General features: G+C 43.1%; 2 protein-coding genes across 2 annotated transcripts; one reads left to right on the forward strand and one right to left on the reverse strand.

Annotated features, from left to right (window-relative positions):
- Nucleotides 1-3,207: 3,207 nt before the first annotated feature.
- LOC123762190 (uncharacterized) lies at nt 3,208-5,421 on the forward strand. The gene is made up of 2 exons (XM_045748569.2): nt 3,208-3,614; nt 4,278-5,421. The coding sequence occupies exons 1-2, from the start codon at nt 3,223-3,225 to the stop codon at nt 4,333-4,335; spliced, it is 450 nt and encodes a 149-aa protein (XP_045604525.2). The 5' UTR covers nt 3,208-3,222; the 3' UTR covers nt 4,336-5,421.
- Nucleotides 5,422-6,128: 707 nt separating this feature from the next.
- On the reverse strand, nt 6,129-20,885 carry LOC123762074 (IQ motif and ubiquitin-like domain-containing protein). The gene is made up of 11 exons (XM_045748342.2): nt 20,227-20,885; nt 17,609-17,764; nt 16,610-16,793; nt 15,342-15,488; nt 14,898-15,067; nt 14,641-14,706; nt 14,424-14,519; nt 7,706-7,930; nt 7,006-7,173; nt 6,692-6,865; nt 6,129-6,535 (listed from the first exon to the last, which is right to left on the reverse strand). The coding sequence occupies exons 1-11, from the start codon at nt 20,581-20,583 to the stop codon at nt 6,443-6,445; spliced, it is 1,836 nt and encodes a 611-aa protein (XP_045604298.2). The 5' UTR covers nt 20,584-20,885; the 3' UTR covers nt 6,129-6,442.
- Nucleotides 20,886-21,231: the final 346 nt, after the last annotated feature.

Here is a 21,231-nt window from a genome sequence, read left to right on the forward strand (position 1 = left end):
TTCGATCTTAGAGACCGAGATAGGGGAGTACAAACAGGTGAGGCCAGACACACACACACACACTAACCTCGACCCTCTTTTAGGGAATCTTTAACTCGGCAAACTTTTATGGGATATTCTTTCCGTTTTGCACAACAGTCTTGTTCAGGGAAATTACCCTCTTTCCCCACCCCTCCTTCCCCGCCCCTCCTTCCCCGCCCTGTCGCACCTTCGTGGCATGACCTTCACCACTGACTATACACCTCACCGTCCCTGGTGGTGACCAAGGAGAGAGTCCCCACACACTCTCTTTAACACTGGTGACCCTCCGCACTGGCCTTCCCATTTATTACCATTTAATCCCCTTCTCACCCACCCACCCCCCCTCCCTCTCCCCATCCATGAACATCTCTCCCTCCCTGCACCTCACCCCTCCCTTGGACCCCCCGCCTGCCACTGAGCTGCCTCAGTGCTGACATCACTGGCCGGGAAGAGCTTGGCCTGAGATGAAGACGGAGGACCCGGCCCGGCCAGCCTTTGTCTTGCTCAGGCGACTGTTACCTGGTCCCTCACTACCACCACTACCACCACCACAACGGTACCATACACATACCAATACACTCGCCCTTTGAGCATCATAGCTCTGAATTCAGCATGAAGGTCGTGACAAGAAGGTGGAGAATGGGGGCGGTTTGTGAAGAAGTGTGTTCTGGGTATTGGGGGGAAGGGTAAATCATGGGAATGCATACTAGAGAAATGGGTGCTCTTGGCAATGGGTGGAAGCCCTATGGATAGGCTAGGGGTGCTGGGGACGAGGCAAGGGCACCCACCCCTCCCCCCCTCACCTACAAATCCACACTAGTCCTCCCTCATACATGGCCAGTGGATAGAGAGAACTTTGATGTTCCTATCAAGCTTCCTGCTCCCCGACAATGGTGTACCAATATTGACTATACCACATCAACAGGTGGGAGAGCAAATAGTGAAGAATGCTTGCGTGTCGATGGCACTGAGGCCTAAGCTTATGGCACCGTAGTGGCACCCTCCACCTTAATAAAGAGGCTTGCAATGAACCGTGGATCCCCGTTACTATTTTTTGGTTTAATGTGTTATTAAAGCCACACAATTGCTTACTGACCAGCAAGTACACTCCAGTCCTGAACGTACACCAGAACGTAACTCTCAGTGTACGTACACTCATAAAAATTGAACGCATGTCAATGTATATATATATACTTTTTTGTTAATATCCAGTTACTCTGACCGCCTCATATACTAGTTAGTGGTCGTCTCTGGCACACTGCTAACACAAACGAGACTACATTAATCCTTCTCCCTTTACCTGACCTTATACCTGAACCAACTCCAGAGTTATCTTACTACATTTCAGTATATCCCAGGGGGAATACCTTTACAAAGTTTGACTATAACCAAATATATTGTGCAATAAAATACATCATATAATCTGGTAGGGCTTGACGGATGATACGATAACCATATCGGGCAACAGGTCTTGACGGATGATACGATAATCAACGACGATTACGAAATAATAAATATCCTGAAGCCATTTCGTGCACCAATTTACACAAGACAAACAGATGGTATTGATTTCATTATAACATGATAAGGGGGGAGAATAATACTGTAGGTACACGAGAGCAGAGATCAATATAGTACACATAGAATGGCAACAGAGTAACTAAAATAAGGTGAGCCTGCCCCCCCCCCACCACCGTGTGAGTGATGGGGTCGCGTCATTATAGTAATGAATAGGTTAATATTAGTACCAGTAGGGGCAGCGGCTCCTTCCTGGTCACCGCCGCCAAAAGGGAGGGAAAATATTGGTGATGGTGAGAAAACGGGAATAGAAACACACACTGTTGTGTTTGAGGGTTGAGAGGCGGGACCAAAGAGCCAAAGCTCAACCCCCGCAAGCACAACTAAGTACACACACACACACACGAATTGGCAGGGCACATAAGGCTTAGCGCCGTTCCTGTTCTCAATAACAACACACACACACACACACACACACACACACACACACACACACACACACGTCAAATATGTATGTCATCGCTAATAGTTTGCATAATACTGTGATGCTGTTGTTGTTGTTTTAGATTCAGCTACTAGGAACAAAAAGTAGAAAGTAGCACGGGCTATGGTGAGCCCGTCGTACTCACCCTGGCACAGGTGTGCGTGATATCGGGAAATGTACTCATCATTGTAAGGGCGATGTATGAGTCATATTTATGCATACATCATATTAAGATATATATCATACAAATATATACATCATATTAACCTACATAATAATGTAAGGAAGCAGCAAAATGTCATAATAATATTTTTCCTATTTGTTTATCTATAAGGAGGAGGCAAATATTACTAGATTTTATCTTTTTTGATGAAGGAATAGGTGAATACAATAATAAACTGGAAACGTACATAATAGTAAAGAACTGTAAGGACTAAGATAATAATACTGAAGTATAAACAGTAATGACAAAGGTAACTATTAAGTATTAAATAATACTTTTATATACACTGTAACTGTAGAGAAAAATATTCTTAGCCAGTTGAGAATAATTAAAATAAGTCAATAATTAAACAGGTTATAAGACAAAATGCATTAAGAAACGGTTAAATAAACCCTGGGTTCCTGTATAGAGATAAATACCAATTGAATCAATACTGTTAAGACACAAGCAAATTATCAATAATCTATTAAATCATTGGCACAGCGATCCCTCATAGGTGACTGCTAACAACACAAAAATTAGTAGTTAAACCTGTATACATAACACTCGAATTAGTTGGCCTGTTCACATGTATAGAATTATGTTGTATGTAGTACGACTCTCGCTAAGAAATTAAAGACTACAGTCTATAGGAGCATCAGCTGGTGTGATATATATATGGTATGTATTCATACTTTACTTGGAATTGTTTAGTGGCGAATCTCTGTAACACAACTCCACCACTTAACTCCGGCTCTTCTCGACACGCACCACGGGTTAAGACAGCCCGCCATGACTCTGTTGTTTACAAACAACTTCCGAATGTTTCAGTATTTATTGACTAATATTTTCAAATATTATACTTTCCCTAATAATGTTTATGGCTCAAAATGTATATGTTATTTTTCTATATTTATTTTACATCCTCTTTCATTACTGGATGCCTCGATGTAAACATAACTTACTTTTCTGAAGCCCGGGCAGGGGAGCTAGAAGGATGTCGGAGTCCGAACACACTACCTCAGGCGGGTACTCCAAGGCGGGAAATTTAAAACTTGACCTACATTCTTACATCACCATGTGCGTGTGTCACTATAACAGCCTACAGTGCCGTGTGTGTGTGTTGCAGGCTATGCAAGGCATGGTGATGGTAGGGACGGTAGTGGCGGCGGTGGTGGCAACACTGGTGTCAGGTGTGGCGTCAGGCGGCAGACACGACTCCTCAGCAGCCGACGCCCTGCAGGCCATGCACGAGGCGGCCATCGCCGGGCTCCTGGGTCCCACGGAGATCCAGTACCCAAACCGACCCAACATGTTCAAGTCCCCCGTGGAGCTCAGGCAGTACCTGGATGCACTCAACGCTTACTACGCCATCGCTGGGAGACCAAGGTAAACCCAGTCTAACTATACTTGTTGTCTATTCACTCGGACTTTTTGGTAGAGAGACGACTTCACTTCTTGCAGGGTCGGTGTTCGAGCCCCGATGGCTCAAATAGTTGGGAACTGCTTCTTCATTCCGTCTCATATCCCTTGCAAGTTCTATGCATCTCTACTGGTTTAAGGCTTTCTCCTAGTAAATAATTATCTTAAATGGTTATATCAGGCCATGATGATAATAACCCATATTTATTAGTATTTAATAAATATAACAACACCAGGTGAAGTGTTGTGTGTTTGCCAAGGTACAGCAAGAAGGCTTTAATTGTGCAGAAGTCATCAGTAATGTAGTAGAGTTCCAGTCACTTGTGAGGAATGCAATTATTTTATGCAGGATTGAAGATATTAAATTTTCCAATCTTACATGTTCTCTATATTAAACACCTTGTAATATTTGTGCTACGATCTGATATTCGTAGCAGGATCCTCATAGTTGATCTATGAGGACCAAGGAGGATCCTCTGATAGCAGGATCCTCATCGTTGGCTGTGCTCACACGTCTCTCCTGCACCTTTCCTCTCATTTAACACTGTGCTTACGCGATAAAGACTGCCTTCGATGTTTTATGGTAAACACGCTCTTTCTACGTCTTATTAAGATCACTTTATGTTGCAGGTTTGGCAAGCGTGGCAGCCACGGTCCCCAGCGCACGGAGGAGGTCTACGACTACTGACCAACTAGGCCCTCTCGATCCAAGTACAACTCTCACTCCCATTATCCAACCTCCACAAAGCCGACTTCAGCGTCGGCTTGCCACATGCCCGCATAACATCCACACATCATTGACTGACACTCAGAAATAAATGTAACGCCTACTAGCCATCCTGTCACAAAGGTTTATGACGATCTCTGTCTGGCCAGCAACTGAAGTCTACGGCCACACTTGGAACGTCCTCTTGTCTCAGATTAAAACAACACATTACTTTCCAGAGGAACACCAATATTTTTACTCATATGCACCATGACACATCTTTTCCAATCAGAATAGATAAGAGCATCCCCTTGAGAGTAGCTAATGACCTTGAATGGCTCCGCAGACGCCTAACATCTTACAAAACACGCTCGCTGGTCTCGTCGTCTGGTCTCGATATGGATACTTGCCTCGGTCGAAATATGGTATATATATCCCCCTATATTCTAAGCTGGTCTAGCAAAGAATATTTATGCCCTCGTGACACCTCAAGCGATAGCGCTAATGATCCGATCAGAAGCGCCAACAGGAACATCACGCCCTCCCTCTGGTCATCGTCCGCCTTACCTCCCGCCACACCCTCAGTACCAACACAAATAAAGTTTCTAACCAGCTGCGCCGGGCCCGAAGACCCTGCTACCCTTCGACGCAGGGCCCGAAGACCCTGCGACCCTTCGATGAAGGGCCGAAGACCCTCGACCCTTCGACGCAGGGCCGAAGACCCTGCGACCCTTCGACGCAGGGCCGAAGACCCTCGACCCTGCGACCCTTCGACGCAGGGCCGAAGACGCCCCCAGGTACACCAGAGGCTTCTGCCTGGGGACGTCCATCGGCTGATGTTGCTACTTGAATCCGTGTTGAAGAAGTTGTGACAAGACCTTGCTTCTGTTGACCCTGCTCCGCACTTCTCCGTCTTGACTAAAGATAACAAGACTTTGATCTCGCTTGTTTATAGCCAGCACTACCTTTCAGAGAACAAATCATTTATGTATTATTTTGCCGTATATTACACTGTGTGTTGCCTAACATTATATACTGAGAGAGAAAATATATATTAAAAAAAAAGTCGCCTGCAATTTCTTATTATAGTATATACATTATATATATATATATACATATATATATAAAATCCTACTGTGAAGTGTGTTCTAAAATTTGTCACTCAAGCGCATACTGTGGCGCCAAGTCTCAGCGTTCACAATTAAAAAGTTTATATTATAAGAAATTTAATTTGGAAGGAAAATTCAACGGAGTCGTAAAGAAGGATAACTATATATTAATATACTAGTAGCAGGCAGCTAATAGTAGTCACACAACTAGCAGCAGGCACATAAGAGCTGGCAGCTAGTTGTAGGCACTTGACAACAAGTAACTAGTAGTGGTCACATAATAGCAGCTAGTAGTGGTCACATAATAGACAACTAGTATTAGGCACTTAATAGCAGGCAGCTAGCAGTAGGCACTTAATGCAAGCAGCTAGCAGCAAACACATACACCTAGTTTAATTAGTGAAATATTAGGCTACGTTTCCGTAGAGTTGACACCGTTGACTAGGGAGGTTCTGCTGGGACTTACATCCCCTTGTGGTGTACGTACCGGTACATCCATTGTGATGTTACTTTGAGTCCACAGCAGCTGGTTCGTATTGGTAATTAGGCCTTTTGCAGTTGCTTTTATACCTTGTTACTATAACAACTTCCTACATGTCGACAAAAGTTTCAAAATTGTGGCAATTCAATTGTGTCAAATAAGAGATTAAATACTGAAGTACACTGTTGATAAATGAGTATTTTATTAATTTTGTACATTTAACAAGATGAGGCACTTCTAAAAATGCTGGCAAACCGCAGAATGTTTGTGCTTCTGTTAGAAGCTGTTCACTGTTGCTTACACACAGCTGACTAGACTCACAGAGTCAGTAGCACAATAGTTCTGTTACATAGTTGTCCTGTAGAAAAGTAGTCCTGTTGTATAGAAGTCATGATTTGGTAGTTACGTAGCATGGTATTTCTGTAGCATAGAAGTCCTGTAGAATAGTCTTCCAATAGCATAATATTCGGCATGAAACCACAAAGATGAAGACTGAAGACTATGAGGTCATCCTGGTTGGGAGCAAGACAGGCTTGGCACCCGCGGCGCGGATATAACGAGGCGCCACCACAGAAGACACTCGACCTTGTACCTGTACGCACAAAATATTACATCAAATTAAATCAAATTGGAACTTATACCATATAAATCAAAGTCCAAAGTTTAATCCAAGTGTTCTGAGTGAGAAGTGAAAGTGGATCAATAATAATGGAGGTGGCGATTACCCTAATGATTGATTGTAATTTACCTGGTGGAGGTAGGCGATGATCAAACTATTGAGTCGTTTACGAAGGCCTCTTAACCTATTGTCTGAAGTACCACGGGACAGGAGCTCCACCCCACGACGGGCTAAACTACGTAGGTCGGCCGCAGCTCGCAAAGTTCGCGGTCCATCATCGCGGCTGGGGTAGTACTGCTCAACCTGTCCCACACATAACATGTACTCTTACTCTCTACTGCCACAGTACTGCTGTGAATTCTCTCTAAGCCTTGATTATAGTGCTATGATGACCATCTTCATTACAATATACCTTCTCAGTTAACCAACGGAAAGGAAATTACGGTTTGGCAAAGTTGGTTGAGCTGTTGGGTGCGGACTTCTGTGGTCGCATCTTGTTGCAGAGCCGAGGCGAGCGCCGCCAGGATTCTAATGGGTTGTGTATCGGGGGTCTCCACCTCCACTCCCCCTCCGACGGCACCACCAACCTCCCACACCTGGGCCCGCGACACCTACACATGGAAGATATGTTACACCCAAGAGATGTTGACCGCAGAGTTGCTAGCATCTACTATAACACTGGATAATGTGTGAGCATGTGAGGCAGTGTTGTGAAGCCGGGTGATTGGACAGCTATGATTTGACTTTTTATATAAAAAGACAAATGTGAACGTAATGTAGGAACTATAGGGGGGTATTAATTTTCTATGGGTAGTGGGGAAAGTGTATTATATATTATGCCTCGGGATACCCTACGGCCTACGCTGTCACTTCACAAGCTGAAATCTATGTTCGAAACTGCTAGGCTGCGTTATATTATTATTATTATTATTATTATTATTATTATTATTATTATTATTATTGCTAATGATTCTATGCACTATTCCGAATAAAAGTGTTCATTTAAGAGCTTATTCATACATTTAATTAAAATAACAATCGTCATTTCTTAATTACAAAAAATTTGTTAGGAATAGAATTCAGCATATAACTAGAAACCCTATTTTAATAATGTCAGATGCAGTTGGTGAGTAGGTGTCTCACCTCGTGCAGAAACAGAGCTACGGCAGCATTCCTCCTTCTGGCAGAGCGAAGGGCCCTGTGAGCCTCCAGAGACCTCAGTAACTCTGTCTCCTTCTCCAGCAGGGCCACCAGGGCTCTCCTCCTCTGCTTTCCCGTCAGCGTATCGTTCACTTGGGAGACCTGGGTCCTCCTCCAGTTCTCCAGCCGAGCGTATAGGTCAGTCATGGGCACCACGGGCCGCAACGCCTGCACGCAATAGTACCATTATAGAGCGGTGCTCAAAGCCTACACAAAATGATTCGACAAAGCTCATTTTCAGATCATTAAAACCGTGTAAATTGTTTGGTTAGGATGTATTAGCTTAGGTTAGACTGTTAGGCTCGGCTGGGTTGGGTAGATTAGGTACCAAGTTGCCACAATATCCAAGAGTAACGTTAATTCAACGTTGAAATAATGTTACTCTTCGATATTGACCCAACTGAGTACGTTTTAAAATCCGTTGGTGAACGTCTTGTGTATGAAGTGACGTATCCATCACTAAATACACACGTGACGTGTCAAGGCGCTATGAGAGATAGTCTTTGTCGGAAAATCCGACACCATTTAATATATCATACAGATAATTGCTGTTGTATAAGCAAGTTAACCCATAGAAAACGTAACTTGTAGTGGAATTACCGTCTAAAGAAAACGGGATATCATCACCACATACTATTATAATTCACCACCTATTATGGTGGGAATTATTCTTAAATACATTAGTCTTTGGACTTTACCATCATAAAAACATCTTATATAAATTAACTTAATTATCAATATTAAAGTAGAGTAAATGTGACCCTTCTATCACCTTTGGAAATCTGGACAAAGTAGGCCAGGCGTGAGGGAGGAAGGGGCAGCCATTGTTGTGTCACCTCCGAGACGTGTGGAGCAAATTGGCTCCTATCATATCTGGACAATGTCGGCCAGACGTCAATAGAATGGAGTGTTAGATGCAGCCATTTGTTGAGACTAGACCAGAGGCTCACACGGGAGCAAATTCGGCTCCTGTTAAATTTACTTGGACGTAGTGTTATGGAAACCAAAGGTACCATCTCCAACACGATGTCTACAATTCAAGTTAAGTGTCTATCCGAAACCCGTTTATCATTCATTTATGGCCATTAATGTCAGGATATAGGGTGACCCGGTTAGATCGCGAAATCGCCTCAAACTAAAGGTAATTAAGCCAGGTCTCAATGTTCCATGTACTGTATAGTGTTTTCTCTGATATACTTGTCATATATAGGATTCTGGCTTCACAGCTAGCGCACTTTTGACAGGTCAAGACGAGGATGCAAGATTTGTGCACCAGTTACTGGGTGATATGGAAGCTACCTCAAAGAGGATAATTTGGTGTCTACACCCTAGTTATACCTGGTGGACTAACCTGCTGTACTATAAGATAAGGAACCTCTTTAATGTATGTAGTTATTTCTGTAGTTTGATTGGCTGCATATATATATTAATTTAATAACCCCCCCCCCCCCTAATGTGTAGAGGATCGATTTGTGAGATTATGAGATTATTGCAGAAATACAGTCCACTTATCATTATACAAATTGCTATCGAAGTATATAAATTAACGTAAATATAAATCTCACAGGTCGGTTCCCACATTATTTGGTCATCTTCGAACCGGATGACGGATTATTTGATCCTATGAACCCACATTTGGTCATCTTAGTACCGGATGAACCAGTTAACCAGTGGATTCATTAAATATACTAGTGCAGTGTTATTTAAACAAAGCCAGCAGTCAAGAAGGCAGCGTAGCCTCGAGGGAGCTCAGGAGCCTCCCTCAGCCCAGTTCAGCTTCGTCAGCGGTTTCATGCACACCCACAGATATTTGGTGGCGTGTTATTTCGTGAAATGACAGCGCTAATATAGAATCCAGCCAAATTAGTGACTGTGTCTTCGCGAGATTGTTCACGGATTTCGTGGTGTTACATTTCGCGAGAGATTATCCACGAATTTTGTGGACTTTATTTCGCGAGGTCACTAATAACATTTAATACTTCTAGATAATATTAGAAGTTTCATAGAGGCTAATTAAGAGGCTATTATCAATAATTGTGTATATTATTTCTCCAAAATAGAGAATTATTTAATATATATTGCACTAGTGATCACAGTATAATATTTACTAATTGCCAACCCACAACAGGGTAGGATATTACCATTGACTAGTTGAACTATTATTGTTCATCCTAGTCCCATTATTACTATAGTCAGTTGTACTATATTGAACAACCTAACACCATTAATGCATGGTCCAGACCCTATTTTGGGTGTAATTTTTAACAACTCGAGTTGAGTTGTGTATATAATAAATTACTTATGATCATTACACCTTTGAGTGATTAATTAGTGTCTCTACCATCCTAGGGTGATATAGAAGAGCTAACCTAAAGGTACTTCCAGTGACACTGGTTTATCACTCAAATCATTAGTGTGGATGATTGTATATATATATAATGTGTATTAATTTTAAGTGCTAACCTCTAGTAGAGGTAGGATTATTGCCTAGTGAGTTCAGAATTTACCCTAGGCTACCATCAGAGCTTGTTCAGTATTATGAGCAGCCCAAGTACAAGCCCCACAAGGCTTCACCAACGAGCCAGTATGGATAATGCAGGGAGAATGAAAAGAACCCTTGCAGGTCTTAAAGGCCACTTAACAAGACAGATCAAGAAATGTGAAGATTTGTCACAACAATCAACAGTTGATTATGCTGACCTGGAAAGCTATTATCAAGCAGCTGCAGGTAAATTTGAGCAAATCAAATGTCAAATAGCAACATATGTGGCTGAACTTGCCAACACTAATTTATCAGAAACAGAAATAGACGACATTATGGTTGATCTTGCGAATTATGAAGATCACACTCAGGCCACGTTACAGCCTTATGTCAAATTAATTGCCCAGAACAAGGCAACAGCAACAACAACAACAGTTGCATCTAATACGAGTCAAGCGGAAGCTCGACTCCCTCCAATTAATTTACCCACTTTCTCAGGGAAAGATGAGGAAGATTGGGACGAATTTTGGAACAAATTCGTTGACCTTGTAGACTCAAAACAATCTTTACCAAAGAGTAGTAAATTCTCTTATTTGCAAGGCCAATTATCAGGTGAGGCTAAAACAGTAGTATCCCATCTGAGATTAACTAATGACGGCTATGATCTGGCAGTAAAACTCCTCAAGGATAATTATGCTGATCCAGAAGTAAGAACATCACATTTAGTTCATGAGCTGTTGCATTTACCCCCACCGGAGGCTTCAGCTGATTCACTCCAAGTCTTCAAGCTGGAGGTAGAATCATTGATCAATGCCCTCAGCCTGACAGCAGATACAAACGGGGCTGAGTGGGTCTTGAAAATAATTGTCCAGGAGAAAATACCTAGGGACATATTGAGACAAATGAGTGCTCATTACAATAAAAGTATCTTATCCATGAATGAAATATCTGAAGGTTTAAAGTCAGTAGTTCATCAATTACGAACACATGACAAATTAAAACCACCAAGTATACCCTCAGAAACCAATAATAGTAAACCACAGAGTACCAAAGGTACTCCAAATCAATCTAGACAATATAATTCAACACCAAAGTGGAACAGTAGCAGTGTGGGCGTATATGCAGTGGGACCCTCCAAGCCTATAGTTACTGTGTCATCCAAGAACGTGACACCAAAGGGTACTGGAAGCTATGGAACATGTTTGTTCTGCAATGAGAAACATTCAATGTACCACTGCTCTAATTATCCTGATAGTGACGCCCGTGTTGAGCGACTCAAAGATTTGCAACATTGCACGAGGTGCCTCAGGAAACATAACATCATCGACTGTGATACCCAATTACACACCTGTAATAGGTGTAACAAAGGTCAACACCATGCAGCATTGTGCAGAGACACCAAAACAACGTCTCCAAACCCCAAGGTGGAAGATAGCATTCCCACCACAGTACAGTACTGCAAGGTGCAACCAACAAAGAGTGTCCAATCGGCAAAGTCTAAAGGTAATACGACTTTGCCTACTGCCCAAATTACCATCCTGAATAAGAGGGCCAAGGTCCATACCCGTGGGTTGTTTGACCAAGGATCCCAGAGAACATATATCACTAAAAAGCTGGCAGATGAATTACAATTAAGGCCTGTAGCCCAGATGTCATTCAACATCTCAGGGTTTGTAACAGATGCAGGACCTCAAGTCTACCAGGTGGTACAACCATCAGTACGCTTAGGCAGGTACGTCTGTCGAGTACAAGCCATTGTGGTGGACAAAATACCAGTAGACCTACAAGTTCAAGGTCTGAGAGCAACAGCCAAATTCCTGAGAAATAGAGGAATAAAATTGGCAGATAATATTAAGTCTGATCACCTCAACGACTTCGGTCTCCTTGTAGGGACAGACTATTGCCATCAATTCATTGGTAGCCCTACTAAATATCAGGGCATAACCATGTTAAACTCTGCAGGAGGTAAATTACTCTCAGGCCCAGTATCAAGCCTGAGGAGACCTATGCCTGCAGATAAACAATACCAGTAGAAACCTAAATTTGTCAGCTGATTATATTTCTCCAGTAGCATTATACTAAGGAGATTACAGCTGACTATACCAACAGAGGTTGATGTTAGTATCATCATTTAAAGCTGGAGATGAGTTCATGAGGCCTCAGTGGCAAATCAGTGAACAGTAGCCTAAAACAGCTACAAGTCACTGCGACCAATGTCACTGAACCCACTGCAGTCTCAGAACCATACTTTACTTTAATGATGAGCTATTCAATCTTCTGAATCAATTAACTAAATTAAACCCCAATAAATCTGATGACTGATTTGATACATTTATTATTTAATCAAGATGTATTCCATGGGCTTCAGTGTTTATATATCAGTGACCAGTTACCTGAAGAAACTTCAAGTTATATCTAATGTCACTGATCTCACTGCAGTCCCTGAATCATACTTGACTGTAGTACTTGATCACATCCAGTCTTCTGGGTTAAATAATAAGTAATTAGGCTTGAATATTAGCCTTTCAAGAGTTGACAGGGAAATGAAATCGCATTAGACTTCTAACCCCTACAACTCTAGTACGGGACATCCGTCCTGTACGAACAGACACACAAATGTGTGATTACTAACTACTAACATCAAATTAATCTAATAATTCGGAGGAGGAGTATCGGTGTTCGTCTGTTCTAAATAGGACTTCGACCCGTGAGCAGCCCCCTGGGGAATTATGTCGGAAAATCCGACACCATTTAATATATCATACAGATAATTGCTGTTGTATAAGCAAGTTAACCCATAGAAAACGTAACTTGTAGTGGAATTACCGTCTAAAGAAAACGGGATATCATCACCACATACTATTATAATTCACCACCTATTATGGTGGGAATTATTCTTAAATACATTAGTCTTTGGACTTTACCATCATAAAAACATCTTATATAAATTAACTTAATTATCAATATTAAAGTAGAGTAAATGTGACCCTTCTATCACCTTTGGAAATCTGGACAAAGTAGGCCAGGCGTGAGGGAGGAAGGGGCAGCCATTGTTGTGTCACCTCCGAGACGTGTGGAGCAAATTGGCTCCTATCATATCTGGACAATGTCGGCCAGACGTCAATAGAATGGAGTGTTAGATGCAGCCATTTGTTGAGACTAGACCAGAGGCTCACACGGGAGCAAATTCGGCTCCTGTTAAATTTACTTGGACGTAGTGTTATGGAAACCAAAGGTACCATCTCCAACACGATGTCTACAATTCAAGTTAAGTGTCTATCCGAAACCCGTTTATCATTCATTTATGGCCATTAATGTCAGGATATAGGGTGACCCGGTTAGATCGCGAAATCGCCTCAAACTAAAGGTAATTAAGCCAGGTCTCAATGTTCCATGTACTGTATAGTGTTTTCTCTGATATACTTGTCATATATAGGATTCTGGCTTCACAGCTAGCGCACTTTTGACAGGTCAAGACGAGGATGCAAGATTTGTGCACCAGTTACTGGGTGATATGGAAGCTACCTCAAAGAGGATAATTTGGTGTCTACACCCTAGTTATACCTGGTGGACTAACCTGCTGTACTATAAGATAAGGAACCTCTTTAATGTATGTAGTTATTTCTGTAGTTTGATTGGCTGCATATATATATTAATTTAATAACCCCCCCCCCTAATGTGTAGAGGATCGATTTGTGAGATTATGAGATTATTGCAGAAATACAGTCCACTTATCATTATACAAATTGCTATCGAAGTATATAAATTAACGTAAATATAAATCTCACAGGTCGGTTCCCACAGTCTTGTTTCACAGTTGTAATACATAATGTATTACAAGTGTATATGCTGTCAAGTGTATTATGCACTTGACAGCATATGCACTTAGTGGGAAGGTTATACCAAGACTGTATAATGAACCGTAACAAGAACAATGAAATCTCAAGAACGTGAAGTATCTATGAGAAATTAGCCCATACAATAGGATCGAAGCGACAGGGGTGAGGGGAAGGAGTTACCCTGAGTGACAGGGGTGAGGGGAAGGAGTTACCTTGAGTGACAGGGATGAGGGGAAGGGGTTACCCTGAGTGACAGGGATGAGGGGAAGGGGTTACCCTGAGTGACAAGGGCGAGATGATGGAGTTACCCTGAGTGACAAGGGTAAGATGATGGAGTTACCTTGTGTTGTTCCGTTGTGGTAGTTGAGTCAGACAACACACTCGAGGACCTACTCGTCTCACTGGGCTCCACTGCCACACGCTCCGACTCCCTCGCCTGCTCAAAAGCCCACTGATTAACATCAACACTCCTCATTTATCCTGTCATTTAAAATAAGCCACAGTTGTAACATATAACAATTAATGCCACATATAAACATGTGTGTAGGTGGGGGTACCTGTCGGAGGGCCCGCAGTCGGCGACGAGCGAGCCAGCCCCGGACCACACGCTGAATAGCCAGGATCTGAAACACGGAGACCCACACACTTACACTGTAATTCTCCATAACCTCAGCTTAAATAAGGTTTGTACCTATTGTTATAAGGGTAAGACGTAACGCTGAGCCACTTATACATGCTAAAGCTACGCGTGTTGTTGTGTATGTTATACTATACGAAGTATAGCTCACAATCAACCCGTATACCTTCCACCCACCTTAGCAAGATCATATCGGCGAGTGGGAGAGTATGGTCTGGGCGTGATGAGGACGAGCGTGGGGGCGTGGAGTAGTGGGTGGAAGTGGGTGGTTTGGGTGTGGGCGGCGCGACGAGTCTGACACCCACGCCCACACGCCCTCACTGTCTGGGTACTTCTGGTCACCTGACCTAGGTGTGAGGGGGGGTTATTAATACATCAATCAACAATCAATCATCTCTCGGTAAAAATATGGTATGAAAAGGTTAATTCTCTTACGGGATATTCATGCCCGTGCTACTCTTGGGGTGACTTAATCTTCATCAATCAATCAATCGTTAATGATCCATAAGAAGGTTATATTATGAGAGCAGCAAGAGTTGGCAACACTGACGTCTTCTACAGTACCACGAACGTATTCCACCGGGTCTTGATCCTCATTACTGTTGTGGTATGGTGACGTACCTGGAGTAGCCCTGGCTGGCGGTATGGTCTGGGTAGCGGCATCATGGTACTGTAGTCCTGAGAGCTTGTGCCTGTAGCCCCCTAGCCAGGGCTTGTAGCCTGCCGCCCACTCCACCTCCACCACCACCTCCCGCTCCACCCCTCCACCTGCAAACAAACAAACACACACACACGCTACATTAACAAGCCTTGTTTGATTATTTCACTAATATCAATATATTTATTACAATTTTAATGTCATTGTTATTGTTTCCATTACATATTTTAATAATAATTGTTTTTTATGGTTATAGCTGCCACCATTAATGTTTTCTTATACACGTATTAAAAACAATAAAGATAATTATAACAATAATAAATAATAATCTGCAGGCAACATTTGTGTTAGCAACATTGGTAATTGCAAGGCATAACTACCCTTAACGAGAGCACCATATTTACCAATAGTGGTCTTTCTTTCACTTGTAATTCGAGCTACATATAGTGTGTGTTTATGAACACAGAAGTACAGCACTCAGCCAGAGGCACTACGATTGCTACTCAATTGATATAAAGAAGTGTCTTGGAATTATAGAACAAGAACAGTGGTCACAACTACTTATGGAAAAGCGCTAAGCCAATATGATGAATATAATACTTAAAAGGGGGATATGAGGACAGGATAAGAGCTGGGATAGAACAGGATAGGAGCTGGGATAGGAGGACGGAGTTTAAGAACGAGGCCCATCTACTTGAACCATCTGGGATTGAACGCCGACCTGCAAGAAGCGAGGCCGTATAGCTGTACCAGCGTGTCCAAGTTAACGGACGACAGAGGTAAACACGTGATACATCTAATTTGTGAGTTGTAGCATGTTATACTACTTATAACCTTAATTGATGATCGGCTTTCAGCAAACAAGCAAATTGTTGGCGCATTTTGCGGCAACATCTATCGCATGTAAAACCAAACAAATCAAACAGTAAAACAAAATCAAACAACAATTAGTTCAAACAAAACAACACTTTTACAAATAAAGAAGAAAAAAAAGTCGAGAGCCTAGTATCTCCAAGTATTTCTTAGTATCTTCAAGCCTAAACTAATAGGCTTGAAGATACTAAGATGAGCAGGATAGGCTTGAAGATACTAAAATGAGCAGGATAGGCTTGAAGATACTTAGACGAGCAGGATAGGTTTGAAGATACTAAGATGAGCAGGATAGGCTTGAAGATACTAAGATGAGCAGGATAGACAGAGATAGACACGATAGACAGAGGAGACACTGCACCTTCCGCTACGATGACGGTGATGACGTCAGGAGTGGGCAGCGAAGGGGTGGTGGGCGCCAGGAGCGTCAGCGGGTGGGTGTGAGGCCGCTTGGACGACACGCCCACCTGAACCGTCTCGTTGGCCTCGACGCCCACACTGCGTAGCGTCGAGTTATCGTGAAGTACACTCCCGCGAACCACCAGCTGCACGCCCACACATGGTACTGGTTACTGTCCACGCTTATAACACACTCCCACAGTCCTAGTTACTACCACTGTAACACTCCCACAGTCCTAGTTACTACCACTGTAACACACTCCCACAGTCCTAGATACTACCACTGTAACACACTCCCACAGTCCTAGTTATTACCACTGTAACACACTCCCACAGTCCTAGTTACTACCACTGTAACACACTCCCACAGTCCTAGTTACTACCACTGTAACACTCCCACAGTCCTAGTTACTACCAATGTAACACACTCCCACAGTCCTAGTTACTACCACTGTAACACACTCCCACAGTCCTAGTTACTACCAATGTAACACACTCCCACAGTCCTAGTTACTACCACTGTAACACACTCCCACAGTCCTAATTACTACCAATGTAACATACTCCCACAGTCCTAGTTACTACCACTGTAACACACTCCCACAGTCCTAGTTACTACCAATGTAACACACTCCCACAGTCCTAGTTACTACCAATGTAACACACTCCCACAGTCCTAGTTACTACCACTGTAACACACTCCCACAGTCCTAGTTACTACCAATGTAACATACTCCCACAGTCCTAGTTACTACCAATGTAACACACTCCCACAGTCCTAGTTACTACCAGTGTAACACTCCCACAGTCCTAGTTACTACCAATGTAACACACTCCCACACAGTCCTAGTTATTTTTTAATATTTTGAAAACGTTACCATATACATGTAACACCGTCTACCGCTATTCAACAGAAGCCTTGTCCCCTACACCTGTCACACGGTAGAATGGTAGAGCTTACCTGGAGGAACTGTGCTGGGACTTGAGTGATGTTGCTGAGCTGGTCCTTGAGCGTGTGGACTGGCTGCTGGAGCGGCCACGCTCTGGTAATGACCCCAACTCCTGTCTCCAGCACCAACTTGACGGTGGCCACGGGACCGCTCTCTGTCCACCAGTTCTGTTGGGGAAGACGGGAAGAGTGTGCAGGTGGTGATGGTGGTCGTGAGCCTAATTGTGGTAGCTGAATAATGGTTATAATTGTGATGGTAGTGGAGATTATGGTTGAGAGGCTTGAGGCCTGGGAGTGGATGAAGTACACAAACACCTGGCAGTTAATACTCCACCTGCCCCTCCACCAGGTGTAGAGTCTTCCGGCTCCGCCACAAAACTGGTCTTGCCGTCTTGGCCTTTACGAAATTTGTAACAATAAATTGCATATCATGTGGCTAAATTGCTTCCGTGCCTACCAAGTACGTTCCAGTGCGCATCATGATGCTCAGAGTGTGACCTGTACCTACCTGAGTACTGTTTTCGTGACGACACCCGATCAACTCTCCATTAATTATTACCCCACTAAGTAACCCCACCCCATCCACAAGCTACCATAATTGTCTTTGGGGTGAGGGACGGTGCTGGACTGACGAAGGATATGATATGTCAGAGTGAAACAGAGTGGACAACAACATATAAATTCATTCTCTCTCTCTCTCTCTCTTTTGAGAGAGAGAGAGCGGGTGTCGTCAAAACTTGCTGGAAGATTCGGGCACTAGAACACTTAACAAATGAAGTAGATAAGAGAGAAGAGATCATGGGTTGTGATGATTTATTTAGTTTATATTAGTTCCTCAAGTTTCTTTCACATCATCCCAATTTTATGATACATGTTTTAAGACTATATGTCTTGATGCTATAATGATATACAGTACTACATTTTGTTTTACACTGCTATTTAAATGTTCAGTCTAGGACATTACTGTAACGATTAGTATCTATAACGAATTAAGTTTCTATTTATTGTAAGTTTCTATTTACAGTAAAATAATTTGAAAGACTGAAGGAAGGAAATTATCAGGAGAAAGAGCCAAGCCAGTATGATTATACCACTTGGATAGGCTATGAAGACAGGGGGGGGGGAAGGACCGGTGCTCAACCTCTTTGACCTTAGGGGATCGAACATCGACCCAACAAGAAGCGAGGCCACAGCTCTACCGATCAGCTCTACCGATATGAAAGACCGACGGATTAATAGGGTGGCCACGTCTGTGGTAGAAAATAATAAAAAACTAATTGGGTGTGGACAAAGAATCGAATCAGGTAAAAAATAAATATGACTGGCTTTCTGAAGGGCTTTGCAGTTTGCATATATATATATGTGTGTAATGATATTTCGATAAAATTATTTTTTGTTTTACAAATAAGAAAAGGATACGAACTTACCGAATGCCTACCACCTCTTTCGTTTGCCCGAGGCAAATGGCATGTATCCGAGAAGGTTCGGTAATGGCCAGTAATAACGATACCGATAAATATGGTTTGAAATGCTAATTCATAACTAATACATGCAAGACCACATATGGCCATTGTCAGCCCTTGGTGCTGGGGGTAGCCTGTTGCACCCTCCCTGGAGCCTACTCTACGCAACACCACACTAGAGCGGCGTACTGGAAGCAGCCTCAGACATGGACGAACACAAGCCTCCTCTGTCTATAACTTCCTGACCAGACACAACACAGAACTTTGAAACACAAAACTTATAAAATGCAGTCAGGTAAGAAACAAATCGCAGAACAATTTGATCGCCCCACCTTATCCTATGAACAAGGAAGGTTATGTAGAGAATTATATGAAATCCATCAAAGGCAAAGAGAAAAAGGCCATCCGTGAAAGAGAGGAAACGAAAATACTTTTTCGCCTATTTAAAATCTATAACAAAAGCTACATCTAGCACTGAGCCCCTGCGCAAGGGAAATGGAACTTTCACAGATGACAACTAAGAAATGGATGAAATAGGATACAGTACGATTCTGCTTTCAGTGAAACCTGAACAAACTGAAGATCATAACCCAAACAAATTCTTCATGAATGTGGTATCAACATCAAATTATTTATTAGACGTCACCCCAACTCCACATGATTATGAAGTAGCCACAAAGCATGGCCAGGCACTCGGCACCAGGCCCTGATTCCTGGAATTACATATTTGCCAAGAATTGCAAAAAAACACTATCGCAGGCCTTTAACATTATTTGAAGACAGCCTTGATACTTGTGTTATCCCCGACATACTTAAAACAGCGGAAATAGCACCACTCCATTTAGGAGGAAATAAAGCAGAGGCAAAACTTATAGATCGATAGTACTAACATCACAGAAAAACCTTTTGGAAGTGTTAAGAAGTCAGATCACAAAACACATGGAATCACAGCGTCTACTTAACCCAAGGAGTCCTGGTCTGAGACCGGGCCGCGGGGACCTTGATCCCCGAGACCAATGCAAGGAAACCGTGGCAGGCACAAAAGGATAGTTGGCGGTGCAAATGGATAGGTGACGGGTGCAAAAAGACTCCTCACTCCCTTGTCGTCAATGCTAGATAAGCACAGGTGTATGCCGACATGGCTAACAGCCGAGGGGGTTGACGTACCTCGGGATCCTCGTCGTCAACATTGCTGTATGTGGCCACAACCTCCTGTTGCCACTGGTACCCGTCGTGGCGGCCACCCTCAACTTCGCCATGAGTATGCAAAGTGTGGTTCTTTCCTGCCGGAGGGCTCGTCGCTCCGTCCACATGTTCCAAGTCCGTCACCACTACACTGTCGTCTGGGGTCCTCGCTGGGGGTCCCTGAGCCACGTTCCTGGGCCCTGGGGAGGACCTGGGCCTGTGGGGGTCAGTGTTGGGGGCCACTACTGCCTCTCCAGAGCTGGTGGCGTCGCTCGAGTGTGTGGTATCCTCCAGGTAAGGTGACATCACTGGCGTCCACAACCCGCCCACACTCCTCATCCATCACCTCACTGTCATCGGATAAACTATTGAAATCACTTCTCCACATGTCAGTCTTTCAAGGTACCAGAGTGTATGAGGGGTGAGAGGCAGAGCATGGTGTATGATGATGTATACCCCTCGCCTCCTGGTTTCACACTAGCCCACACCAGCCACGCTAACTAGGCTCCTCCTCCCACTAACTTTACATGCTCTGATTTACCAGCATTCACAGATCCGCCACTTTTAATATTCCCCTTTGTTGCATTTGTATAAACAGATCATCATCATTGCAGTAGAACACAGTGAATTAATATAATGCAACAAATACAATACGGGAGTATTAATACAGCTGGCGAGGTTGCTTGGCAACACCCACTTGCGTGCTAAAACCTTGATGGTCGATTATACCAATACAGTTGTACCACTACGCCACCCAAGGCTGCCATTGGTCCAGAATTATGCTCTCTCTCTTGTCCCGAGTGACCATAAATAAGATACTGACTGCTGTTATGTCATATATAGTATATCTATGTTATCACACAATGTTTTCTCTAATTTGCGCTAGTCACGCGAGTTAAAATAGTTTATGCTGCAGAAAATGCGTAAAGGCAAAGCTGAAATAAAGTTCTTCCTTTAGCCTTACAGATAAATTATTAATACGGTGTG

Source organism: Procambarus clarkii, chromosome 34 (assembly GCF_040958095.1).
Source record: "Procambarus clarkii isolate CNS0578487 chromosome 34, FALCON_Pclarkii_2.0, whole genome shotgun sequence".
In the NCBI taxonomy this organism is placed as follows: domain Eukaryota; kingdom Metazoa; phylum Arthropoda; class Malacostraca; order Decapoda; family Cambaridae; genus Procambarus; species Procambarus clarkii.

Excerpts from the sequence above, each read along its gene's own strand:
- LOC123762190 (XM_045748569.2), top strand. The coding sequence starts at position 3,223 with ATGTCGGAGTCCGAACACACTACCTCAGGCGGGTACTCCAAGGCGGGA. Across the intron at positions 3,615-4,277 it reads GCCATCGCTGGGAGACCAAG|GTTTGGCAAGCGTGGCAGCC; the intron begins GTAAACCCAGTC and ends TTTATGTTGCAG.
- LOC123762074 (XM_045748342.2), bottom strand. The coding sequence starts at position 20,583 with ATGAGGAGTGTGGGCGGGTTGTGGACGCCAGTGATGTCACCTTACCTG. Across the intron at positions 14,520-14,640 it reads GACTGCGGGCCCTCCGACAG|GCGAGGGAGTCGGAGCGTGT; the intron begins GTACCCCCACCT and ends GCTTTTGAGCAG. Across the intron at positions 6,866-7,005 it reads TCAACCAACTTTGCCAAACC|GTTGAGCAGTACTACCCCAG; the intron begins GTAATTTCCTTT and ends TGTGTGGGACAG.